The sequence below is a fragment of the Podarcis raffonei genome, chromosome 13 (genome assembly GCF_027172205.1).
Source record: "Podarcis raffonei isolate rPodRaf1 chromosome 13, rPodRaf1.pri, whole genome shotgun sequence".
NCBI classification, from domain to species: Eukaryota; Metazoa; Chordata; class Lepidosauria; order Squamata; family Lacertidae; genus Podarcis; species Podarcis raffonei.
In genome coordinates, this window is record NC_070614.1 from 11,458,221 (window position 1) to 11,480,175 (window position 21,955).

The 21,955-nt window shown below is 51.0% G+C and overlaps 1 protein-coding gene across 4 annotated transcripts in view; it reads right to left on the reverse strand.

The window, feature by feature from the left end:
• LOC128399923 (transcription initiation factor TFIID subunit 1) overlaps positions 1-15,293 on the reverse strand; it is a 49,296-nt gene extending 34,003 nt beyond the window's left edge. For 3 of the 4 annotated variants that reach the window (XM_053361801.1, XM_053361799.1, XM_053361800.1), the window contains exons 1-10: positions 15,078-15,293; positions 13,114-13,231; positions 12,015-12,131; positions 10,910-11,029; positions 9,266-9,507; positions 7,184-7,402; positions 6,235-6,447; positions 5,255-5,450; positions 3,661-3,777; positions 1,486-1,653 (exon numbers count right to left, since the gene is read on the reverse strand). In XM_053361801.1, the coding sequence (XP_053217776.1) occupies positions 1,486-1,653; positions 3,661-3,777; positions 5,255-5,450; positions 6,235-6,447; positions 7,184-7,402; positions 9,266-9,507; positions 10,910-11,029; positions 12,015-12,131; positions 13,114-13,231; positions 15,078-15,206 (1,639 nt within the window). In that variant the 5' untranslated portion in view covers positions 15,207-15,293. The remainder of the gene's footprint in view (positions 1-1,485; positions 1,654-3,660; positions 3,778-5,254; positions 5,451-6,234; positions 6,448-7,183; positions 7,403-9,265; positions 9,508-10,909; positions 11,030-12,014; positions 12,132-13,113; positions 13,232-15,077) is intronic. The other variant, XM_053361798.1, reaches the window with a different exon arrangement.
• Positions 15,294-21,955: the final 6,662 nt, after the last annotated feature.

Sequence of the window (21,955 nt, forward strand, 5' to 3'; positions counted from 1 at the left end):
CAGATATCCGCAGCACCACTTCAAATACATAAAAGAACTCCAGTGGTGGTCAGGTGTCTTTGTCATCTCCACGTCTGTGACAGTGTTCACTGCTAGAATAATAATAATAATAATAATAATAATAATAATAATTATTATTATTATTATTATTATTATTATTTATTATTTATACCCCGCCCATCTGGCTGAGTTTCCCCAGCCACTCTGGGCGGCTCCCAATCAGTGTTAAAAACAGTACAGCGTTACATATTAAAAACTTCCCTGAACAGGGCTGCCTTAAGATGTCTTCTGAATGTCAGGTAATTATTTATCTCTTTGACATCTGGTGGGAGGGCGTTCCACAGGGCAGGTGCCACTACCGAGAAGGCCCTCTGTCTGGTTCCCTGTAGCCTCACTTCTCGCAATGAGGGAACCGCCAGAAGGCCCTTGGCGCTGGATCTCAGTGTCCGGGCTGAACGGAAGATATAAGTACTGTCCATTTTAGCTGTCTGTCAGCTCCTCTGTTCTGGAGGCAGCTGATACCAGTGGGGGACAGTATTGTGCTTCTTTGAGAGTGTGCTAGGCAGTCAATATCCTGCTCAGTGCTAGACTAGAAGCTTACACAAATGGTCAACATGCAATGGCTTGAATTTTTCTCTTATTTTTCTCTTAAGTAACACTTTGACATAAATGTCAACACAGTCAAACGAATGTATTGCACCTGTTTTTATAAAGCAAACGAGTTTTTAGCCACAAATGTAATTTAAAAGGATATTTCCATTTCGGGGGGGGGGGGGAATACATAAAAGAAGCCCATTTGAATGCAGGGCTTATAATCATCAATCTCATTTAGGTACCTATTTGGACATGAAACTATTTATAGTAACCTATGATTTTAAGCCGGGATTGATGGAATATTCTTTCTTTTAATACCATTTAACAGTATTTTTATTCTGTTACATTTGCAAAATTATTATTTTTTAAATGGCCTGATTTTTTAAAAATAGCCATTAAACTTAAAACTATCAGAGATTATGGGGATTTTTAAGCCTGAGGCAACGGTTCCTCCCTATGGGATCTTTTATATAACAGGTTACCTAACTCCCTACTTCTGCAATTTAAGCCCCACTGCTCATTACAGTATAGAAATAGCTACAGTGCAAATTTAAATAAGGGGGGGCGGGAGGCAGTTAACTGTCATGGTTGCTGCAAAAGAACCTTGGCAATTACAGTTTACTGAAAGTTCTGTAAGAGATCCTCAGGCTCCTCATATTAACTAGAATTCCCAGAATTCATTAGGAGAGGTAGTTTCCTGGGAGATAGAAAAAGCATGAGCTTCACCGCCCCTGGACAGGTGGTTGCTGAGAAAAAAATTTCCCTTAGCCCACCTAAATTTTTCACCTTGAAGCCCAGTTACAAAATCACCATGCTTCAGAAAGCCAGAGATCTTTTCTCGTCAACCACTAGTAGGTCCAAAGGGAAAGCACAGTGGTTCTGTGGACATACCCAAGATTATATTTTCATCATTTGGGTCAAGGGTCAGAACGGGTGGGGTCAAGACTTTCTCCATCGCCTCGTCATCCCAGATGATGTTGTCCTCCCAGCGGCCATAAACCAGCTCTTCGTTGTCAATGGGGAAAATAGAATACCACGGCTTGTCTTCATCCAGAGATGCTGCAACAACACAACATACGACACATCTCTCTATTTCTGGAGTACTAGGATACCGTCAAGTTCCTCTTCCCCCAAACGAGGCCTGCCACCCTCTGCAAAAGGCAGACCCTACCCCACAGAGTACCACCAGAAGAGACCAACTCCAGACTCTGCCATTATGAGACAAGGAGGAAGAGAACATTGTCAATGGAGAATGGCTCCAGGTGGAGATATTGTGTGGAATCAATGCTGCTCGTTGAACACAAGGTTTTTGCACCGTCAACAAGATATAAGTAAAGGTAAAGGGACCCCTGACCGTTAGGTCCAGTCGCGGACGATTCTGGGGTTGCGGCACTCATCTCGCTTTACTGGCCGAGGGAGCCAGCGTACAGCTTCCGGGTCACGTGGCCAGCATGACTAAGCCACTTCTGGCGAACCAGAGCAGCGCACGGAAACGCTGCTTACCTTCCTGCCAGAGCAGTACCTATTTATCTACTTGCACTTTGACGTGCTTTCGAACTGCTAGGTTGGCAGGAGCAGGGACCAAGCAACAGGAGCTCACCCTGTTGCAGGGATTCGAACCGCCAACCTTCTGATCGGCAAGTCCTAGGCTCTGTGGTTTAACCCACAGCGCCACCCGCGTCCCTCCTTAACCCTTGTATACGCCTCCCCATTCAGTAGCAGTAAAGCTCTGCTGGATGAAATACAATTGCCTCTGGTCTATTTTTGGGGAATCCTGCAACGTGTTAAAGTTTTTACTCTGCTAACTATACATTGGGATTCAACTCTGGATCAATATATGAATAGAATTCCATATATGAGTAGAATTCCCTACTTCTGCTTGTTCCTCACCACAGCACATCCTTGCCGTCTTGTTCCTGGAAAACCATAGGGCTCAAGTGCTCCCATTTACACCAACTGTGATACCTGCTAACTTAAGGCACGCTGGACTTTAAGCCACTCAATGCCAAGGTGCTGCTCTCTCAAGGAAGGCCTCATAAGAAAAGCCCTTCTAGACCAGGCCAACGCCACATTTAGTCCTACAATGTATTCTCACAGTGGCCAACCAGAAGTCCACAAGCAGGACATGAGCACAGCGGCAAGCCCCTCTGCTGCTGTTTCCAGCAACGGATATTCAGAAGAATACAGCCTCCAATGGTGAACATAGCCATCCGGGTTAGGAGCCTTTGACAATCTAACCCTTCATAGATTTGTCGAATCCTGTGCACATTGACCTTAATGGTCAATAAAATTATTATACTTAACCAACTAATTGATGAAAGTGGGTCATGCAGCCACTAGTGGGTGAACACAGTAACTAGAGAGATTGAGGTTACGATTCTGTACATTCTTACCTTGGAGTTAAGTCCCACAGAATTTAACAGAACATGCTGCTAATTAGACATACATAGGATTATGCTGCTGCAACGCATGTTCCTTGGCTCCCAGTATTATTTGGGATTTCACTGATCTCTCTTAAGAATCGGGGTCGTCACATCCCCGCCTTCTCTGGGGCTACTTAAGAAAGACTTGCACGCTCTGAGCGAAAGCAGAAGCAAGTTCCTGAATTTGGCCGGAGAATGTTTCGCACCCTTTGTGTTTATGTTTTAAATTGTGAACCACCCTGAGACATATGAAGGGCAGTATACAAAATTCATCATCATCATCATCCCTTTTTAAAGCCATCTGAGTAGTCTTGTGTGCTCTGAAGCTCCTGCCTGGTTCACTACTCTCCCATACTGCTGGAAGAGATGGGCGGGGATGGAACCAGAAAGCCAGCTAGGAACCCAGGTGTGGGGATCTCTGGTCCTGGGGCAGGGATGCCAAGATTCAACAACTCTTCAGGGTCACGGGTGGTGTAGAGATCTGTGGTGGGGTGCTGCTTCCCCTCTGAAGAAACCTTAAGTTTAACGTTTGGGCAGGGCTGCAGCCGATACATCAGACCCAGAGCCTGCCAGGTAATTATCACCAGTTTCCTTTTCGCTGACCAACACATACCATCTCCTCACTGTGAGCCACAAGCCTTACCTTGCTGCTCAGGGAGCTGCTTCTCTTTGCACTTGGCAAGGCCCATGACTCCGGACATGCTGGGCTTCTGCATCATAGGGACAGGCAAATTGAGCAGGGACCCACTGCGGTTCAGCCCTGGAGACAGAAGCAAGAGGGCGTTGGAAATGTCAGGGAGCCTCTGCTGAAACCAAGTGCCAGCTGGCTAAGAAAGGTTCCAGGGCGATATACCAATAAAACCAGGCATTAAAAACAAAGGGTTGACATTTTTGTTTCAATAAACTTTTGCAGCAAGAAGAGGAGTTTGGATTTGATATCCCACTTTATCACTACCCTAAGGAGTCTCAAAGCGGCTAACATTCTCGTTTCCCTTCCTCCCCCACAACAAACACTCTGCGAGGTGAGTGGGGCTGAGAGACTTCAGAGAGAAGTGTGACTAGCACCAGCTGCATGTGGAGGAGCAGGAAATCGAACCCAGTTCACCAGATTACGAGTCTACCGCTCTTAACCACTACACCACACTGAGATGAAGGGTCTCTGCTGTATTCATTTAGCATTGGTTTTAAAGCTGTAGAATTTTTAAAACCATTTTTAGCCATTCTTATTGTATGCCTGCACATCACCTTGAGGCGTATGTAAAAGGAGTAACGGTAATAATAAAAATTCCATTTTCAAGAGGGTAACAAAGAAAGTCAGCAGCTTTGAAGAGACATAATTATCTGGAAGCTGCCATATCCTTGAGTCTGACCATTGGTCCATCAAGCTCAGTATGGAGTACACTGACTGGAAGCAGCTTCTGGGCTTTCCGGCAGCATTTCCTGACCATACCTGAAGATGCCAGGGATAATAAAAAATATTTATACCCCACCCACCTGGCCGGGTTTCCCCAGCCACTCTGGGCGGCTCGCAACATAATATTAAAAACACAATTTAACATCAAACATTTAAAACTTTCCTAAACAGTGTTGCCTTCAGATGTCTTCTAAAAATCAGATAGCTGTTTATTTCTGATGGGAGGGCATTCCAAAGGGAGGGTGCCACTACCGAGAAGGCCCTCTTCCTGGTTCCCTGTAACTTCACCTTGCAGTGAGGGAACTGCCAGTAGGTCCTCAAACCTGGACCTCAGTGTCCGGGCTGAACGATGGGGATGGAGTACTGGGAACCAATGGTAGGTCTTTCAGGACCAGTGTTATATGGTCTCGGCGGCCACTCCCAGCCACCAGTCAAGCTGCCACATTCTGGATTAGTTGTAGTTTCTGGGTCACCTTCAAAGGTTGCCCCACGTAGAGCACCTTGCAGTAGTCCAGGCAGGAGATAAGCAGAGCATGCACCACTCTGGCCAGTCTGCGGGCAGGTAGGGTCTCAGCCTGCGTACCAGGTGGAGCTGGTAGACAGCTGCCCTGGACACAGAACTGACCTGCACTTCCATGGACAGCTGAGTCTGGAATGACTCCCAGGCTGCGCACCTGGTTCTTCAGGGGCACAGTTGCCCCATTCAGGACCAGGGAGTCCTTCACACCTGCCCAGGGACAGAACCTGGGACCTTTTGCATGCAAGGCAAGTGCTCTGACACTGAACCATGGCCCGTGTTGGCCCAGCTGCCTGCTGAGCTCACCTTGTTGGGCGTTGTAAGCAGTAGCATTCCTGGTCATGCTGGAGGGCAGCCAGCCAGCCAGACTGGCCCGCTGCGTCTTGGTCCCCTTGTGCTTGATGTCCTCCCCATTCCAGATCACGTCGTCCTCCCACTGCAGCTGGGTCACCATGAGGAAGTGCTCGTCTGCCAGCAGCGCATCCTTCTCCACCACAGCGCTCTGCAAGGGCAGAACAGAAAAGCGTCAAGGGTTCGACAGAAACGATGATTACTACTATGGAAACTACCACCTGCTGCCCAAAATGAATGTCGCTGAGTATTTTAGACGACGCCAATGCAGATTTATTGGCAAAAGAATTGATCTTGTATACGATCCTGGCAGCACAAATTGCAACTCAATGGGAAACAGCCCCAAACCTTGCACTGGACATCTGGTACCACTCACTCTGGAATACAGCAGTAGTGGAGAAAACTGTGCATAATTTGAGATTTCCACAAGGACTAGAACCTCCAGGCACTTTTAATATATTTGGCGTTCTTTTATGACATACAGAGCAGAACCAGACCTTTTTTTCAACTCAATTCCAGCACCTCTCAGGTGGGTGCCATCGCCATTCTAAGAGAACGAGGGAGGTATAAATGAAGAGTTCCAGCACCTCTTTTTACAGAAAAATAGCATTGAGCGGAACTGTCATTTTCAAGCCGACCCTTATCATAAGCCTGACAAAACTTTACTTCATTATCTGAGAACGCTGATAAGTCTTTACTTGAACTTTGTTGTTTTAACTCATGTGGTCATTGTAAGTTTGTTTTGTAGTTCTGTTTTTCCATCTTTTAAATATTTTTCATGGTTATAATTGTTCTCTGTTTTATATGCGTTATAACATTAAATGATGATAATAAAACTTTACAGAAAGAAATTTAAAAAACTGCCAATGCACTGGCAGGAAGGCACCGTCCTCCTGCCTCAGGAGAGACAAATTCAAGCCTTTCCCCCAACTCACTACCTCCTCCTCCTCCTCCTCCTCCTCTTTGCGCTCTTTCATCTTGAAGCCATAGTCGAAGCCGCTGCCATCCTCAGGAACGCCCAACATGTCATACCAGAGCTGGGCAGGCCCATAGCGCCATTCAGCCACCTTGGGCCTGGTGTCGGCCACCTTGTCCGCATCTCCTGTAGACTGGGAGAACTTGGACTCCACCGGTGCCATCATGGTGATCTGGAGGACAAGAGGGTGTTGGAGGGTCAAGGGAGACGGAACTGGGATCATCCTGAGATGATGTCAAGGCAGGTGTCAGGTGCAGGTCAGAAATAACTAAGAAGGTGCCCGTGAAGTTAGCTCTTTATTCAAAGAAACTAAGCAGCTCAGACCCAGTGAGCACAGCAACTCTTCCCAGTAGGTCTCGCCCCCATGAGGCAGTTGTGAAGACTGAAGGTTCCAGCCTTCCCACTGCTCTCTAAGGCCCCTCCTACCCCGGGTCCTTTCCAAGCAACCTGATACTTCTCCAGCTTATCTCTGCTTCACCTTATTCATAGTTCTCTGGGTTCTGGGAGACCAGGGGAGGGGGCTGGTCACACCAGGAGGGGAAGACTCCCCCCCCCATAGCTTCTTCAGCAGCCTGCCTCATCTCTGCCTCTTAGCCTTATCCTCTCCAGCCTCCACCTCTGCCTCCGATTCTGGGCTGCTCTCTGCCACAGACTCTTCCTGCTCACTAAACCCTGTTGCCGCTTCAGCTGCCAACATCTCCTCCTACCAATCTGCTCCCTCTGACCACTCACTGTCTTCCCACCACCACTACCCTGCCTTGTTACTATATCCAGCTGTTGTCGGCAGGGGGACAGTCCTACTGCAAGGCAGAGCGGAAGCCCCGCCCTCTCTCTTGGAGTAGGAACAAAGCCATGTGACGTGACACCCCACCCCACTTCTATCATCCTCTCTGCTCCTGAAGACTAACCTCGTCGTCTGAAAGGCACTGCTCCGGAGGAGGAGGCGGGGCATATTCGTACTCCCAGGGAGATTTCTCTTCCACAATTGTCTCTACCGCAGCTTCTCCATCCAGGATCTGCACTTCCGGAGTGACTTCCCGGTGCTTCTTCTTGCGCTTCCTGCGGGCGCTGCGCCAGACCGATGGGATGTTTTTCCCAGGGCCAAAGAGGCGCAGGAAGCGCAGCACCTAAGGGGAGACGAAGAAGAAGAAGAAGAAGAAGAAGAAGAGGAGGAGGAGGAGGAGGAGGAGGAGGAGGAGGAGGAGGAGTTTGGATTTGCTATCCCGCTTTATCACTACCCAAAGGAGTCTCAAAGCGGCTAACATTCTCCTTTTCCTTCCTCCCCCACAACAAACACTCTGTGAGGTGAGTGGAGCTGAGAGACTTCAAAGAAGTGTGACTAGCCCAAGGTCACCCAGCAGCTGCATGTGGAGGAGCGGAGACGCGAACCCGGTTCACCAGATTACGAGTCTACCGCTCTTAACCACTACACCACACTGGCAGAGAGTGGAGGAAAGGTTGGGAGGCGCAAGCGACTGGCCTCTGGTCACTCAGCTGTGTCAAAGGCAAGTTCACATCTCTGGCTCACTGGAGAGGCAGCCCTCTGCAGATGGAGGTGCTGGACCAGGAGGACGAGTGGGGGAGCCTCCTCAGCTTGGGGGACACACGCAGAGTTATTTATTCAGATAACTACACTCACGGACACAAACATCCATTCTGTCAATGTAACCTTTGCCCCTGTCACAACCAGGCATGAAAAACCGCTATAAAATAGGAGGCTTTTTCCAAGCCTAACTGCAGTGGGGCAGCATTTTCAGTAGCAGGGAAGGGCAGTTTTTTGGTGGGGTGGGAAGAGCTGCAATCCCCTCAACAAAAAAGTGCCCCTGTGGTGGATAAATACATTGATGCACCTTCTGAAAGATAGCTTACTGGCAGTAAAAGCAAGCACGAAGAGAATATTGAGTGAAAGGGTGTTGTAAAAGAGCAGAAATGTCTGTAATGAGGTGTGAAGGAATCTGCTGAAACAGACAGATAAATATTTGAATTTGCTATTCAAGCCTGTTCCTATGATGTTACATTTGCTCTTCTGATAAGGCCATTGCTTGGTTTCCAGATTGCAATCCTGCTTACTATAAGACTTGATTCCTACACATGTGAAAATCTCAGACACGGCTATGCCTCGACAGAAGCCTGGGTAACATATGCCTGTGAACTCCGCTTTTGTGGGTTCCCAGCAACCAATGTTGTCCTCACCTAGTGAAGCTGTATGAAACATCACAATTCATTTGTTTTAGCATTTTATCCTCTGTATGTTTTTAAGTAGGGACGCAAGTGGCGCGGTGGGTTAAACCACAGAGCCTCGGACTTGCCGATGAGAAGGTCGGCGGTTCGAATCCCCGCGACAGGGTGAGCTCCTGTTGCTCGGTCCCTGCTCCTGCCAACCTAGCAGTTCGAAAGCACATCAAAGTGCAAGTAGATAAATAGGTACTGCTCTGGCAGGAAGGTAAACGGCGTTTCCCTGCGCTGCTCTGGTTCGCCAAAAGCGGCTTAGTCATGCTGGCAACCTCGGCCAATAAAGCAAGATGAGTGCCGCAACCCCAGAGTCGGTCACAACTGGACCTAATGGTCAGGGGTCCCTTTACCTTTTATGCTTTTAAGTATGGCTGTGATTTTTCCCCTCAATTTGGTTGTTTTACCTTTTTGCCCAGACAACAAGCCTCGCTGATGTGGGCCAAAGGAATGCAGAGCAATACATTTGGCACCAGTTTGGCTGCAGCAGTTGCTGGAAGGAGGCGTACAACGTTCCATCCAACCATGTTAGCAAATCCACCCCAGATTTGTGTAGGGCAGTGGAGGTTTAGGATCAGACTTTTCTTTCTCCTACATGGGGCTCAGCAACCTGAGAAGGTAGCCCATCTGTACTGCTAACTTATATGACATAAAGGAAATCAAGCACAGGGGGAGCCCTCCATCCTTTTAGCACAAAGCATGGCCTTTCACTCAGTCCTTCCCGCCCCCCTTTCTGCAGAGTGTCAACCTTCAAGCCCTACCTTGCCTGGTCTGAACTCGGGGAACAGATCCGTGACACTTGGCAGCTGCTTGGTGGTATCCTGCTGCATTATCCCTGCAAGTGGCAGCGTAAGTCTGCTGTCGCTGGACTCTGCCTTCCGTGAGTCCTGGGACCCCGACTCCGATTCAGAATCCGAAGAGCTGCTGAAGTCATTCTTCTCCAAGGCAGCGGATGAAGGTGCAATGATGGATGGAAGGATGATACCATCGTTGTCTTCAGACCCTGGAAGAGAGTACCTCTCAGAAAGAAAGAAAGAAAGAAAGAAAGAAAGAAAGAAAGAAAGAGAAAGAAAGAAAGAAAGACTCTACTTCCTAACCTCAACATGACAGAAAGCTAACCCTGGGTCACATGCCTTATTCCAGGCATCAAAGACAAAAGTGCAGTATTTCTTGAAATTTTCAACTTGCATTTTAAAAAGGGTCAAGTGAGTGGGAGGGGAAGAGACGCCAAGAGAATCCTCCTGGACACATCAAAAACTGCATGGACTCCGCACTCAGGGAGTTTTAAATTCTCAGATCCAACTCTCCTGCTTCCGGTAGATTCTACGGTTATTGAATAAATGAAGCAAATTTGCATACTGCCTTATCACAAAGCTGAAAGCACTTTAAAGTGAAAAACTGCAAGCCAGAAAAAGTACATCAAAATAAAACCATGTTTCAGCTGAGGCAGCAACGTAAAAGGGAAATCCCAGATTAGGGTTGTATCCAAAGTGGCGCTGTGTGAATGTTCTGCCAGCGCAAGGATTTCTGCTTGTGCAACGGAAGATCCTACCCCTCTCCTCCTCTGATGTAGCCCCTCTGGAACAGACTGGGTGTGTGGGGTGCACATGGGGGGAGTTACATGGCTAACATCCTTATGCTAATAGAACAAGAGGTACTGCTACACTGGATTCCACCCACTAGGTCAGCCTAGGACCCTTGTACCTACGGGATTGCCTCTCCTGGTATGCCCCACAGAGAGCCTCAAGGTCCATAAATAGCAACACCCTAGTGGTCCCGGGCCCTAAGGAAGTTAGATTAGCTTCAACCAGAGCCAGGGCCTTTTCAACACTGGTGGAACACTCTGCCTCATGAGACCAGGGCCCTGCGGGATCTGATTTCTTTCTGCAGGGCCTGTAAGACAGAGTTGTTCCGCCTGGCCTTTGGCTTGGATTCAATTGGATTCCCTCCCCCTCTTTCTTTTTTCTTTTTCCTTTCTCCTCCTGTGATGAGGCTGCATTTTAATATTTTAATGTTTCAATATTTTAATGTTGTATTTTAATCTTGTTTTTAAGTTGCATTAATTCAACTTGTTTTTATTATTGCTTGTTAGCCGCCCTGAGCCTGGCCTTGGCTGGGGAGGGCGGGGTATAAATAAATAAATAATAATAATAATAATAATAATAATAATAATAATAATAATTTTTCATTGTGTTTGTTTCAGACCTGGGATAGGTCAGTGGGTAGAGCATGAGGGTCTTAATCTTGGGGTTGTGGGTTCGAGCCTAAGTTGGGCCAAAGATTTCTGCATTGCAGGGGTTTGGACTAGATGACCCTCGGTTCCCTTCCAACTCTACAAGCCTATGATACTGCTCACCCCTCGGCCCCGCAGGGCTCACAGGCACTTCCCAGGAGTACATTCTCACCAGAAGCAGTCGCATCCTTTTCGTCCTCTTTTCTCATCGGCCCTGGAGGTGGCGGCGGGGGAGGCATCAGCTTGGAGTCAATATCTTCGCAGTCAGCATCATAATCGTCATCGTCATCATCTAAGGAAGAGAAGAACAGAGTGGTGGGCAGCCCTTCCATCACATCACAACTTCGGTTTATCGTCCCTGTTAAAAACCACCAGGATTAAACATTCCAAGAAAATCCAGGCACCCTCCATCATCCAAAACAGATATTCTATTCCCACCATCTGAACTAGATGGTAAAAAAGGTAAAGGTTTACCCTGGATGGTTAAGTCCAGTCAAATTCAACTATGGGGTGCAGTACTCATCTCTGCTTTCAAGCCAAGGGAGCCAGCATTTGTCCGCAGTTTTTCTGGATCATGTGGCCAGCATGACTAAACCGCTTGTGGTGCAACGGGACACCGTGACAAGTGCATGGAAATGCCATTTACCTTCCCACCGCAGCAGGTACCTATTTATATACTTGCACTGGTATGCTTTCGAACTGCTAGGCTGGCAGGAGCTGGGACAAAGTGACAGGCGCTCACCCCGACATGTGGATTCGAACTGCTGACCTTAAGATCAGCAAGCCCAAGAGGCTTGGTGGTTTAGATCACAGTGCCACCCGCGTCCCATTTGAACCAGATGTACCAAGGATCTGAATCAATATAAGGCGGCTTCCTATGTTCTTTTAATATAAAACGCCCAAATGGGTGTACAGTAAATTTTAAAACAAAGGGAATGTGACAGCACGTGACAGCAGCCACACCCCAGAATTGGCTTCAACTGGCCAGCTAAACCAGGCGAGGGTAGTCGACAGGTCTCAAACCCCTGGTTAGTTAGGGACTTCCCATGCATGCGAAAACAGGCTCCGGCGGATTGAGAGGACAAGAACAATATGGGCCCAATAGTTTCTGCACATGCTGTAGAGAGGTGAAGTTACCCTTCCTCTAACGCCCCATACACAGGATGCTAAACAAGAAGAGCAACGGGAAGCCAGGGCGAGTGTCAGGTTAGCAAGGACCAGTTGAAGAGGTGAAAGATCAGTTGTGACAAAGGAAAGCAGCTGTTGCCACCACCTACCTGCCCTCTGAACTGGCTGAAGGTTGCCCATTGCCTGCCGGTACCTGCGGCTCTCATCTTCGGCCACTTCGGTGATGTCAGAATAATCGACAGCATCCTCGGTGCTCTTAACCCAGCCTGGCGGCAGGGAGAGGAACAGGGAAGAACACAGAAAAATTACAGACCCAACAGGCCACACCATTTTTCTATCCCAGCTTCCGCACCCACGTTCAAGAATAATATTGCTCACCAGGGCAATATGGGTTTCAGCATATAATGCCAATTCTGGCCCCACTGCACTGACTGCCAGTTAGTTTCTGGGCCCAATTCAAAGTGCTGGTTTTGATCTATAAAGCCTTAAATGGCTCAGGACCACAATACCTCAAGGACCACCTCTATCCATATGAACCTACCCAGATCTTGAGACAACTGTGGGAGGCCCTTCTAGGTATGCCTCCTCCACACGAGGTCAGGAGGGTAGCAACACAAGAACAAGCCTTTTTTCTGCAGTGGGTCTCTGCCTGTAGAATGCTCTCCCCAGGGAGACTTACCTGGTGCCTTCATTATGCACCACGTGAAAGCGTTCTTCTTCAACCAGGCCTTTGGCAGATTAACATCTTATACAACTTTTACACAGGGTTGTGGGAGAGGGTATTGGATTGTGGTTTTTTGTTCTTGTTTTATTATGTATTTTGTGTTTTTATTTTGTATTTTTATGTTTAAACCCCCTGAGATCTATTTTAATCCAAATTAAAATAAAATATTGTGCTATCATGGTGGTGCTGGACTTTACAGGCGGCTTGTAGAGGCTACTGCTTTGCTACTAAGTTCAGCCATTACTTGCAAACCCTGAGTAAGCAATGCCAGAACACTGAATTAACCAGCTGCACCTCTTTTTAAATGCAGAAACAGGAGTCAGCCTTGATCCCTGAGAGAGCAAAGCCCTTTTATCCTAGCCTTTCCCAACCTAGTGCCCTCAGTAAGTTGTTGCACCACAAGTACCATCATCCTTGACCACTGGCCATCAGCTGGAGCTGATCAGGCTCCCAACAACATATGAAAGGCACCAGCCTGGAGAAAGCTATTCTGTCCCAGTCGTAAGACATAAACGTTCTCCTACCTTCCTCATCCAACTGGGCTCCATCTGACTCAGAAGCATCATCTTCGCTGGCTGTGATTTCTGTTATGAGGCTCCCCAGACCCAATGCCCCAAGTCCAGCCAAATGTTTTTTTGACTCCTGGGGAGGGGACAGAATGAAAACAGGATTTGGCTGGAAGCGGAGGGAAAGGACCTTAAGACCATACTGTGATCTTCCTCATACAAAGTAGATGCCCTAACTCAAACCACTGTGCCTTGCTCAGAGATCTGCACTAGTTGCCCATTTGCTACCAGGCCAGGTTCTGTTATGATACTGCTGATTAGAGCGTGCTCCAACTTCTGAAGGCTTCTGAAGCTGTGGATCCCTGTTTCATGCTGAGCCAAGGACAGGAGATCACCTGGCTACTGGCCGGTGGGCTGGAGCCAGCTGGGGGCTTGCAAGTTGCCCCCGTTCCCTTGGAAGCATCCCAACAGGTTCAAAGTGTTGGCATATAAAGCCCTGAATAGTTTGAGGCCAGTTTATCTAAAGGTCACCCTGCCCCACGTGTGCTGACTCCCCCATCCCTTCCCTGCTGGATGCCTCCCTTCTCCTCCTCCCTCCCTCCATCTTCTCTTCCCTGCTCCAGCTTGACCCAGAACCCTCCTCCGTCCCGACAGCTGGGCAGCCCTGCCTCCCCCATCCCCATGGCTGGGCAGCCCCCAACCCAGCTGGGCAGCCCTCGCCCCAACCCCAGTGGCTGCTGGGCAGCCCCTCGCTCCCCGTCTGGGCAGCCCTCACCCCCCTTCCCCATGGCTAGGCAACCCCCCCCCACACACACACCCGTCTGCACAGCCCTAGCCCTCCCCCATGGTTTGGCAGCCCCCTGCTCCCCTGTCTGGGCAGCCCTCGCCCCCCCCCTCCCCATGGCTGGGCAACCCCCGCCCCCCCCCATCTGCACAGCCCTAGCCCCCGCCATGGCTTGGCAGCCTCCTGCTCCCCTATCTGGGCAGCCCATGCCCCCCCCCCGTCCCCATGGCTGGGCAGCCCCCACCCCGTCTGGGCAGCCCTCGCACCCCTCCCCATGGCTGGGCAACCCCCCGCCCCCCCCATCTGCACAGCCCTCGGGCCCCCATCCCCATGGCTGGGAAGCCCCTCACTCCCCGTCTGTACAGCCCTCGCCCCCCTCCCCATGGCTGGGCAACCCCCCGCCCCCCCCCCCACCTGCACAGCCCTAGCCCTGCCCTCAATGGCTTGGCAGCCCCCTGCTCCACCGTCTGGGCAGCCCCTCACTCCCCGTCTGTAAAGCTCTCACCCCTCTCCCCATGGCTGGGCAGCCCCTCGCTCCCCGTCTGGACAGCCCTCACACCCCTCCCCATGGCTGGGCAAGCCGCCCCCCGCCTGCACAACCCTAGCGCCCCCCCCCATGGCTTGGCAGCCCCCGGGCCCCCGTCCCCATGGCTGGGCAGCCCCTCACTCCCCGTCTGTACAGCCCTCACCACCCTCCCCATGGCTGGGCAACAGCCCCCCGCCCCCTCTCTACACAGCCCTCCCCCCTCACCATGGCTGGGCAACCCCTGCCCCCCCCGTCTGCACAGCCCTAGCCCCCCCCCATGGCTTGGCAGCCCCCTGCTCCCCCGTCTGGGCAGCCCTTCGCCCCCCCCCCGTCCCCATGGCTTGGCAGCCCCCCCGCCTCTCCTCCCGAGTGCTGTCCTGCACCCCCCCCACCTCCACCCGGCTGGGCAGCCCCCACCGTTCCCAGCCCCCCTCCCCCGTTCAGCCCGACTAGCCAGTACCCCGCCCCTACCTTTCCCCAGTGCCCCCCTTGTCCCGTCCCCATTCCAATTCGACCCAGCTTGACAGGTGTCCCCCTCCCCCTTTCAACTCGGCCCCTCCCACTGTGCCCCGCCCCACTCCCCCGTTACCTTGACACGGCTAGCTAGCCAGCCCCCCCCCCTTCGTCCCTGCCCCCCCCACCAGTAAGCCCCCACCCCGGAGAAGCGCCCACCTGGTCGAGGAGCCCCTCGCCCTCGAGCTGGCCCTGCTCGTTGATGTTGCCGAAGAGGAAGCCGGCCAGGGAGAAGGGCGCCGCCCGGCTCTCGCCGCCCTCGTCCTCCTCACTGTCCGAGTCCGACATCTCCACGACGCAGCAGCAGCAGCAGCCGACTCCGTTCCTGAGAGCTCCGCCGCCTCAGCCGCCTGCCTTTAAGTGTTTACGCCGGAAGCGGAAGCCGCCGCGACCATAAAAAGCATGCCGGAAGGGTAGAGCGGCGCTAGGAGGCCCCCTGGGCGAGTTCCGCATCATCCGCTACAGCGGCGCCTCTAGGATTCCATGAGTCGGCTTCTCTGTCGATGGGTCGCTTGACTTATCCGCCGCTTTCCCCGCGATCGGCTGTGCCACAGCGGCTTACGGCCCCGAAAACATTGGAATACGTTGGAAATATATCAACATGCAGAAGATGAAGTTCCAAAACAACAACAACACACAACCCGGCAAAAATTAACCATTTTGCAAACGCAGCATGAATATAAACTGTGTTCTTTTTACCTCTAACATTTTGTGAATCTTTGTACTTTTGTACAATTATTATATTTATTTTCCCCGATTTGAACTATAAAATGGTGGTTTTCTTGAATCAAAATGAGAGTACCCCCTAAACATTTTTTTTAGAAAAAAATGCACTGGATATAAACGAACAATCTAGGCTGAAGTATGAAGTATGTACAGCATATTTCATATGTATAGCATATGAAATATGTATAGCAAAACAAGAGTTCAAGGGCCAATGCAGTTTCTGGCAATTGTCCTTGCTCCGCTCCTGGCTTAAATATAGTTCAGAGGGGAGAGGTGGTAGACAGCATACAGCTGGTTTGGGGGGGGGTTGTTATTTTGTTTTGATTATATATGTTGTGGTTTTTATGTTGATCTTTTCTGTGAACCGCCTGAGACCTCTGGGTATGTTGTTGTTGTTTAGTCGTTTGGTCGTGTCCGACTCTTTGTGACCCCATGGACCAGACAATGCCAGGCACTCCTGTCTTCCACTGCCTCCGGGTATAGGGCGGAATATAAATTCAATCAATCAATCAATCAATCAATAAAAATAGTGCTCCCAGAGGAGGCTGGCAGCAGCAAAAGGTGATTATCAGGGAGGGCAAGGATGGTAATTCTCTTTCCCCAGCCTCCTGCAAGTACTAACTGCTGGTGCACATCTTACTGGAGTTATTGTGTATGATCTTCCTAGCTCTGCCATATCTTTTTGTGGGGCAGGGTGTGTCATGGAATTCTACTCAATAGTGATCCAGAGTAGAATCCCAATGTATAGTTAGCAGAGTAAAAACTTAAACACGTTGCAGAATTCCCAAAAAATAGACCAGAGGCAATATTTCATCCAGCAGAGCTTTACTGCTACTGAAGGCAAGTGAGCATAATGGTCACAAATCCAATACATTCAGGATTGGCCCTGCCCATAAGAAATCCAGTTGCAGCAGACTTAACTTAAACTTACAATAACTTATAATAAGTCTAAACCTTAACACTAAGCATACAATGCACAGAACACTACACCAGAAGGAAAAGAAAGAGAAAGACATAGGACAGGAAAATCGGCTTCCAGGTGGAAAAGTCAAAGTTAGAAACAGAACTGTTAGAACCCAATACAAAAATTTGTCAAGAATGTACAATTTGCTGCTGAAATGGAATACACAGGATGAAACGGTTAAATCAGCTATGATTAAATGGGCACAAGACATTGGCCATGACATTATGTTTGCTGACTGGGAACAGTTATGGACCACCGGTATAAAGTTTACGGCATGTAATGCCTTAAGAGAGAATATTATGAAAATGATTTATAGGTGGTACATGACCCCAGTCAAGCTTGCAAAAATTTATCATTTGCCCAATAACAAATGCTGGAAATGTAATGAAACTGAAGGTACTTTCTATCACCTTTGGTGGACGTGCCCAAGGATTAAGGCCTTCTGGGAAATGATTTATAATGAAATTAAGAAGGTGCTTAAGTGTACCTTTCATAAGAAACCAGAGGCTTTTCTCCTGGGCATGGTAGGCCAATTGGTGTCAAAGAAAGATAGGACGTTTTTTATGTATGCTACAACAGCAGCAAGAGTCCTCTTAGCAAAGTATTGGAAGACACAAGAACTACCCACGCTGGAAGAGTGGCAGACGAAGGTGATTGACTATATGGGACTGGCAGAGATGACGGGCAGAATCCGTGACCAAGGGAAAGAGACGGTGGAAGAAGATTGGAAGAAATTTAAATTTTATCTTAAAAATTGTTGTAAAATTAGTGAGTGTTAAAATGTCATGGGTAAAGCATAGCAGATTTGCAGAGATAAATGATTGGACAAGAGGAAAGAAAAGGGTTATAGAAAGGAATTTATAAGTAATTGTTATGTACTGAGTTGAATAGGATCCAAACTGCAGCAGTCTGATTGGTCCTAGAACAATAGGATCCAAAAGGCAGCAGTCTGATTGGTCCTAGAACAATAGGATTCAGAATGCAGCAGTCTGATTGGTCCTAGAACAATGCAGCAGTATGATTGGTTGGCAGGAACTACCCAATCATGCTCCAGATAGAAGTGAATCCACAACCTGATTGGCTTACAGTAGAATTCCGGAATTAGCCAATCATGTGCAGCCCATTGTGTAAATAATGTATATAAAGCAGATACTTTGAGGGGACTTTCATTCATTCCTCCTCACCACTATGAGCTGAATAAAGAGCATGAAATCACTTCGCGACTCTGAGTATATTTCACTGGCGACGAGGATGGGATCCCGCTGAGCTGACTGCCACACACAGCACCGCAGCACCGCCACCTGCCGCACCGCTGCCTCGCACCGTGTATCCAGGCTTCAGCTCCGGGACACAAGGAACTCAGAATGGCAACCGACAACAGCTTCTCGCCATTCAACCCAGCATCTGGAGACTGGGAAGCGTACGCCTCCCGTTTCACCTTCCTCCTAGAAGCCAAAGGGGTCACCGACGAAGAAGACGCCAAGAAGAGGGCGATATTCTTCAGCGTCTGCGGAGAGGAGACGTTTGAAATCGCCCGGGCTCTCCTTGCGCCTGAAGACGTCGCTACTGTTCCATACAAAACAATAATGGAACAGCTGAAGGGGCACTTTTCGCCGCAGCCCTCAGTGGTGGCTCGTCGAAATGCCTTCTACGCAAAGCGGCAAGCCCCTGGGGAAACCATAACTGGGTTTGTGACCTCTCTCCGCCAAGCCGCCCGGTTCTGCAACTTCTCAGAGCTGGAGAACATGCTTCGTGACCGCCTCGTCGGTGGCCTGAAGGATGAGAAGCTGCAACGACGCCTCTACGCTAAGAAGGACCTAACGTTCCAGGTCGCTCTGGAGGAGGCCCTGGCAACGGAAGCTGCCGAGAGGTCGACACAAGAGGCACGGCCGAGCCAGCTGTCCCAACCGAGGGTCCACCACGAAGACCTCACCGACGACTCAGGATCCGACAGGGAGGAGGTGCACCGAGTACAGCAGCGCACTCAAGCAGCCCACATACCACAGCTGCCTCGACGAGAAGGAGGGAACTGCGCAAGCTGTGGAGAAAGTCACGAGAGGAGGACCTGCCGTTTCCGCAACGCAGAGTGCAGGCAGTGCAGAAAATTGGGACACATCGTCCGGGTGTGTCGGGCTCGGCCCACCCGACGCCAGGCACCAGATGACCAATCCAAGAGCCCCAGGTCCCGGGGCCCAACGCACCAAGGCAACTCGACAGAGCTCACGGACTTCCAGGTATACCAGTTGCCCCACCCCAACGTAGAGAAAATTTATGTTGACGTACAGATAGAGGGGGCCCCATGCCGCATGGAGCTTGACACGGGTTCAACTCTATCCATAATCTCGGCAAGGACCTTAAGGAAACTGTGTCCTACTGGGGGTCCCAAACTCAGGCCGGCCCCATTCACCCTCCGGGACTTCCAAAAACGTAAGGTCCCCACAATGGGGGTGGGGACCTTCAGGGTGCAATACCGAGGGCGGACGCAGCAACTGGACTTGCTTGTGGTCAAGGGCCCCTACATTAGCTTACTGGGATTGGCATGGTTTGGACCACTGGGGCTAGCCGTCACCGGGGTGAACCACACTAGCTTACAAGTGGACGTGGACGCCATATGCAAGGAATTTCCGGGGGTTTTCGATGGGAAATTGGGACAGTATACGGGCCCCCCCATTGCTCTACAGCTTGACCCCGCAGTACGACCGGTCAGGCTCATGGCCCGCCGGGTCCCGTTCGCCCTGAAACCCCGTATAGACGAGGAATTGGACCGGCTCGTGGAGCAAGGAGTGCTGGAGCCGGTGCCTAATGCCCCCTGGGAAACCCCAATCGTCACGCCCGTCAAGCCTAATGGTTCAGTCCGCATCTGCGCAGACTACAAATGTACCATAAACAAGGCCCTCACGGCCCATGCATACCCAGTGCCAGTGGTCAGCCATGTTCTTGCCACCCTGGCTGGGTCGAAAATTTTTGGCAAGCTGGACTTGGCCCAAGCATATCAACAGCTGCCAGTAGATGAGGCCACAGCAGAGGCACAGACGATTGTGACGCACAGAGGAGCATTCAGGGTAAAGCGGCTGCAATTCGGTGTCAGCGTGGCACCAGGCATATTCCAGAATCTAATGGACTCTCTACTTAAAGGGATTCCTGGCGTCACCCCCTTCTTCGATGATGTGTTGATTGCCGGGCCCACACCAGAGGAGTTTGAGGACCGCCTCCGCACCGTTCTGCACCGTTTCCAGACGGCGGGTCTCAAGGTGAAGCGGGAAAAAATGTCTACTAGGAGTGCCTCAGGTGGACTTTCTGGGATTTATGGTGGACGCAGAAGGAGTCCACCCGACTGGGGACAAGGTACGGGCCATTTGTGATGCCCCAGCGCCCAAGAACAAGACTGAACTTCAGGCCTTCTTGGGACTATTGAACTTTTACCATTCCTTCCTTCCCCACAAGGCGGCGGTAGCAGAGCCCCTACACAGACTCCTGGACAAGCGGGCCCCTTGGGTGTGGGGCCAGCGCCAGGAGGCCGCATTCCAGGCAGTCAAGGACTTGCTTGTCTCAAACTCGGTCTTGGCACACTTCGACGAGAGGCTGCCGGTGGTGCTAGCATGCGATGCCTCGCCCTATGGAATTGGCGCTGTCCTGGGACACCAACTCCCGGATGGAAGAGAGGTACCGGTGGCATACTTTTCCCAGACACTCAACGCAACCGAGCGGAACTACTCGCAAATCGACAAGGAGGGTCTGGCAATCGTGAAGGGAGTAAAAAAATTCCATGATTTCTTGTACGGGCGGCCCTTCACCGTGGTGACTGACCACAAGCCGTTGCTTGGCTTATTTGCCCCTGAAAAGCAGACCCCCCAAGTGCTGTCTCCTCGCGCCCTCAGGTGGTCAATTTTCCTTGCCAGCTACCAGTATGCACTGATTCACCGTCCGGGGAAGGCGATGGGCCATGCGGATGCCCTCAGCAGGCTACCACTACCGGAAACAGGCCCCGACCCAGCACCTGCACAAGAGGTTATGAGCCTGGAGCTGCTTCCCGACCGCCCCATTCAGGCACAAGAAGTTGCACACCATTCCAAGAAAGATAGGGTCATCTCCCGGGTCCTGGACTGGGTGTGGAGGGGATGGCCCAGCAGCAGCCCCGGGCCAGAATTCGCCGGCTACACAACCCGCAAACATGAACTGTCGGCCCACAAGGGGTGCCTGTTATGGGGAAGCAGGGTCGTTGTTCCCCAGCCCCTCCGCAAAAGGGTCCTCACAGCCCTACACGAGACACACCCAGGGGTAGTAAGAATGAAGGCCCTTGCCAGGAGTTATGTGTGGTGGCCGGGGATCGACGGAGAGATAGAGGCCTGGGTCAAACACTGCCAGGCCTGCCAAGAATCCCGCCCAGATCCCCCAAGGGCCCCAGTCCAGTCCTGGGAGTCCGCCCGAGCACCATGGTCACGCCTGCATGTGGACTTCGCTGGCCCCTTTCAGGGGAAAACATTCTTCATAGTGGTGGACTCCTACACCAAATGGCTGGAAGTCGCACTGGTACCGTCCACTTCTACGTCTGCAGCCATCCGGGTACTACGCAGGCTGTTTGCAACCCACGGGCTCCCTGACACTCTCGTCTCAGACAACGGGACTGCATTTACGTCAGGAGAATTCCAAACCTTCACAGCGCAGAACGCCATCCGCCACATCCGTTCGGCGCCATTCCATCCTGCCACCAATGGCCAAGCAGAACGCATGGTGCGGACCACCAAGGACACCCTTCGCCGCATGACGCAAGGGGATTGGGAGTACCGCCTTGCCACATTCCTTCTAGCACAGCACAGCACCCCCAGCTCAACGACTGGCCGGAGCCCCGCAGAACTACTAATGGGTCGGCGCCTTGCAATCAGATTGGACCGCATTCACCCCGATAGAGCTCAGGATGAGGTAGTGGTGGGGGAAGGCAGGAACCCCCGGACCTTCGAGGCCCAGGACCCAGTGTACGCAAAGAATTTTGGGGCAGGCCCAGCATGGGTACCCGCCACAGTCACCAGGGTCACTGGCCCCGTGTCGTACGAGGTGCTAACAGATGGGGGGCAATGCTGGCGCCGCCACTGCGACCAGATACGGCGACGATTCCCGGGAGAAAACCAGGAGGAGGAAAGGTCAGAGGAGTCCCAAGGGAACAGAGGGGCAGTGAGGCCCATAGAGCAGGAGGGGCCAGCAGGAGAGGCAGAATCAGTAAATACAGAGAGGACCTGCGAGGCCGAAAGGACACCGGAACCAGAACCACGACTGAGCGAGCCGGTTGCGCCAGACCAAATAGCCCCATCACAGCCAGCATCCTTGGAACACGAGCCAGAACCTGAACCCC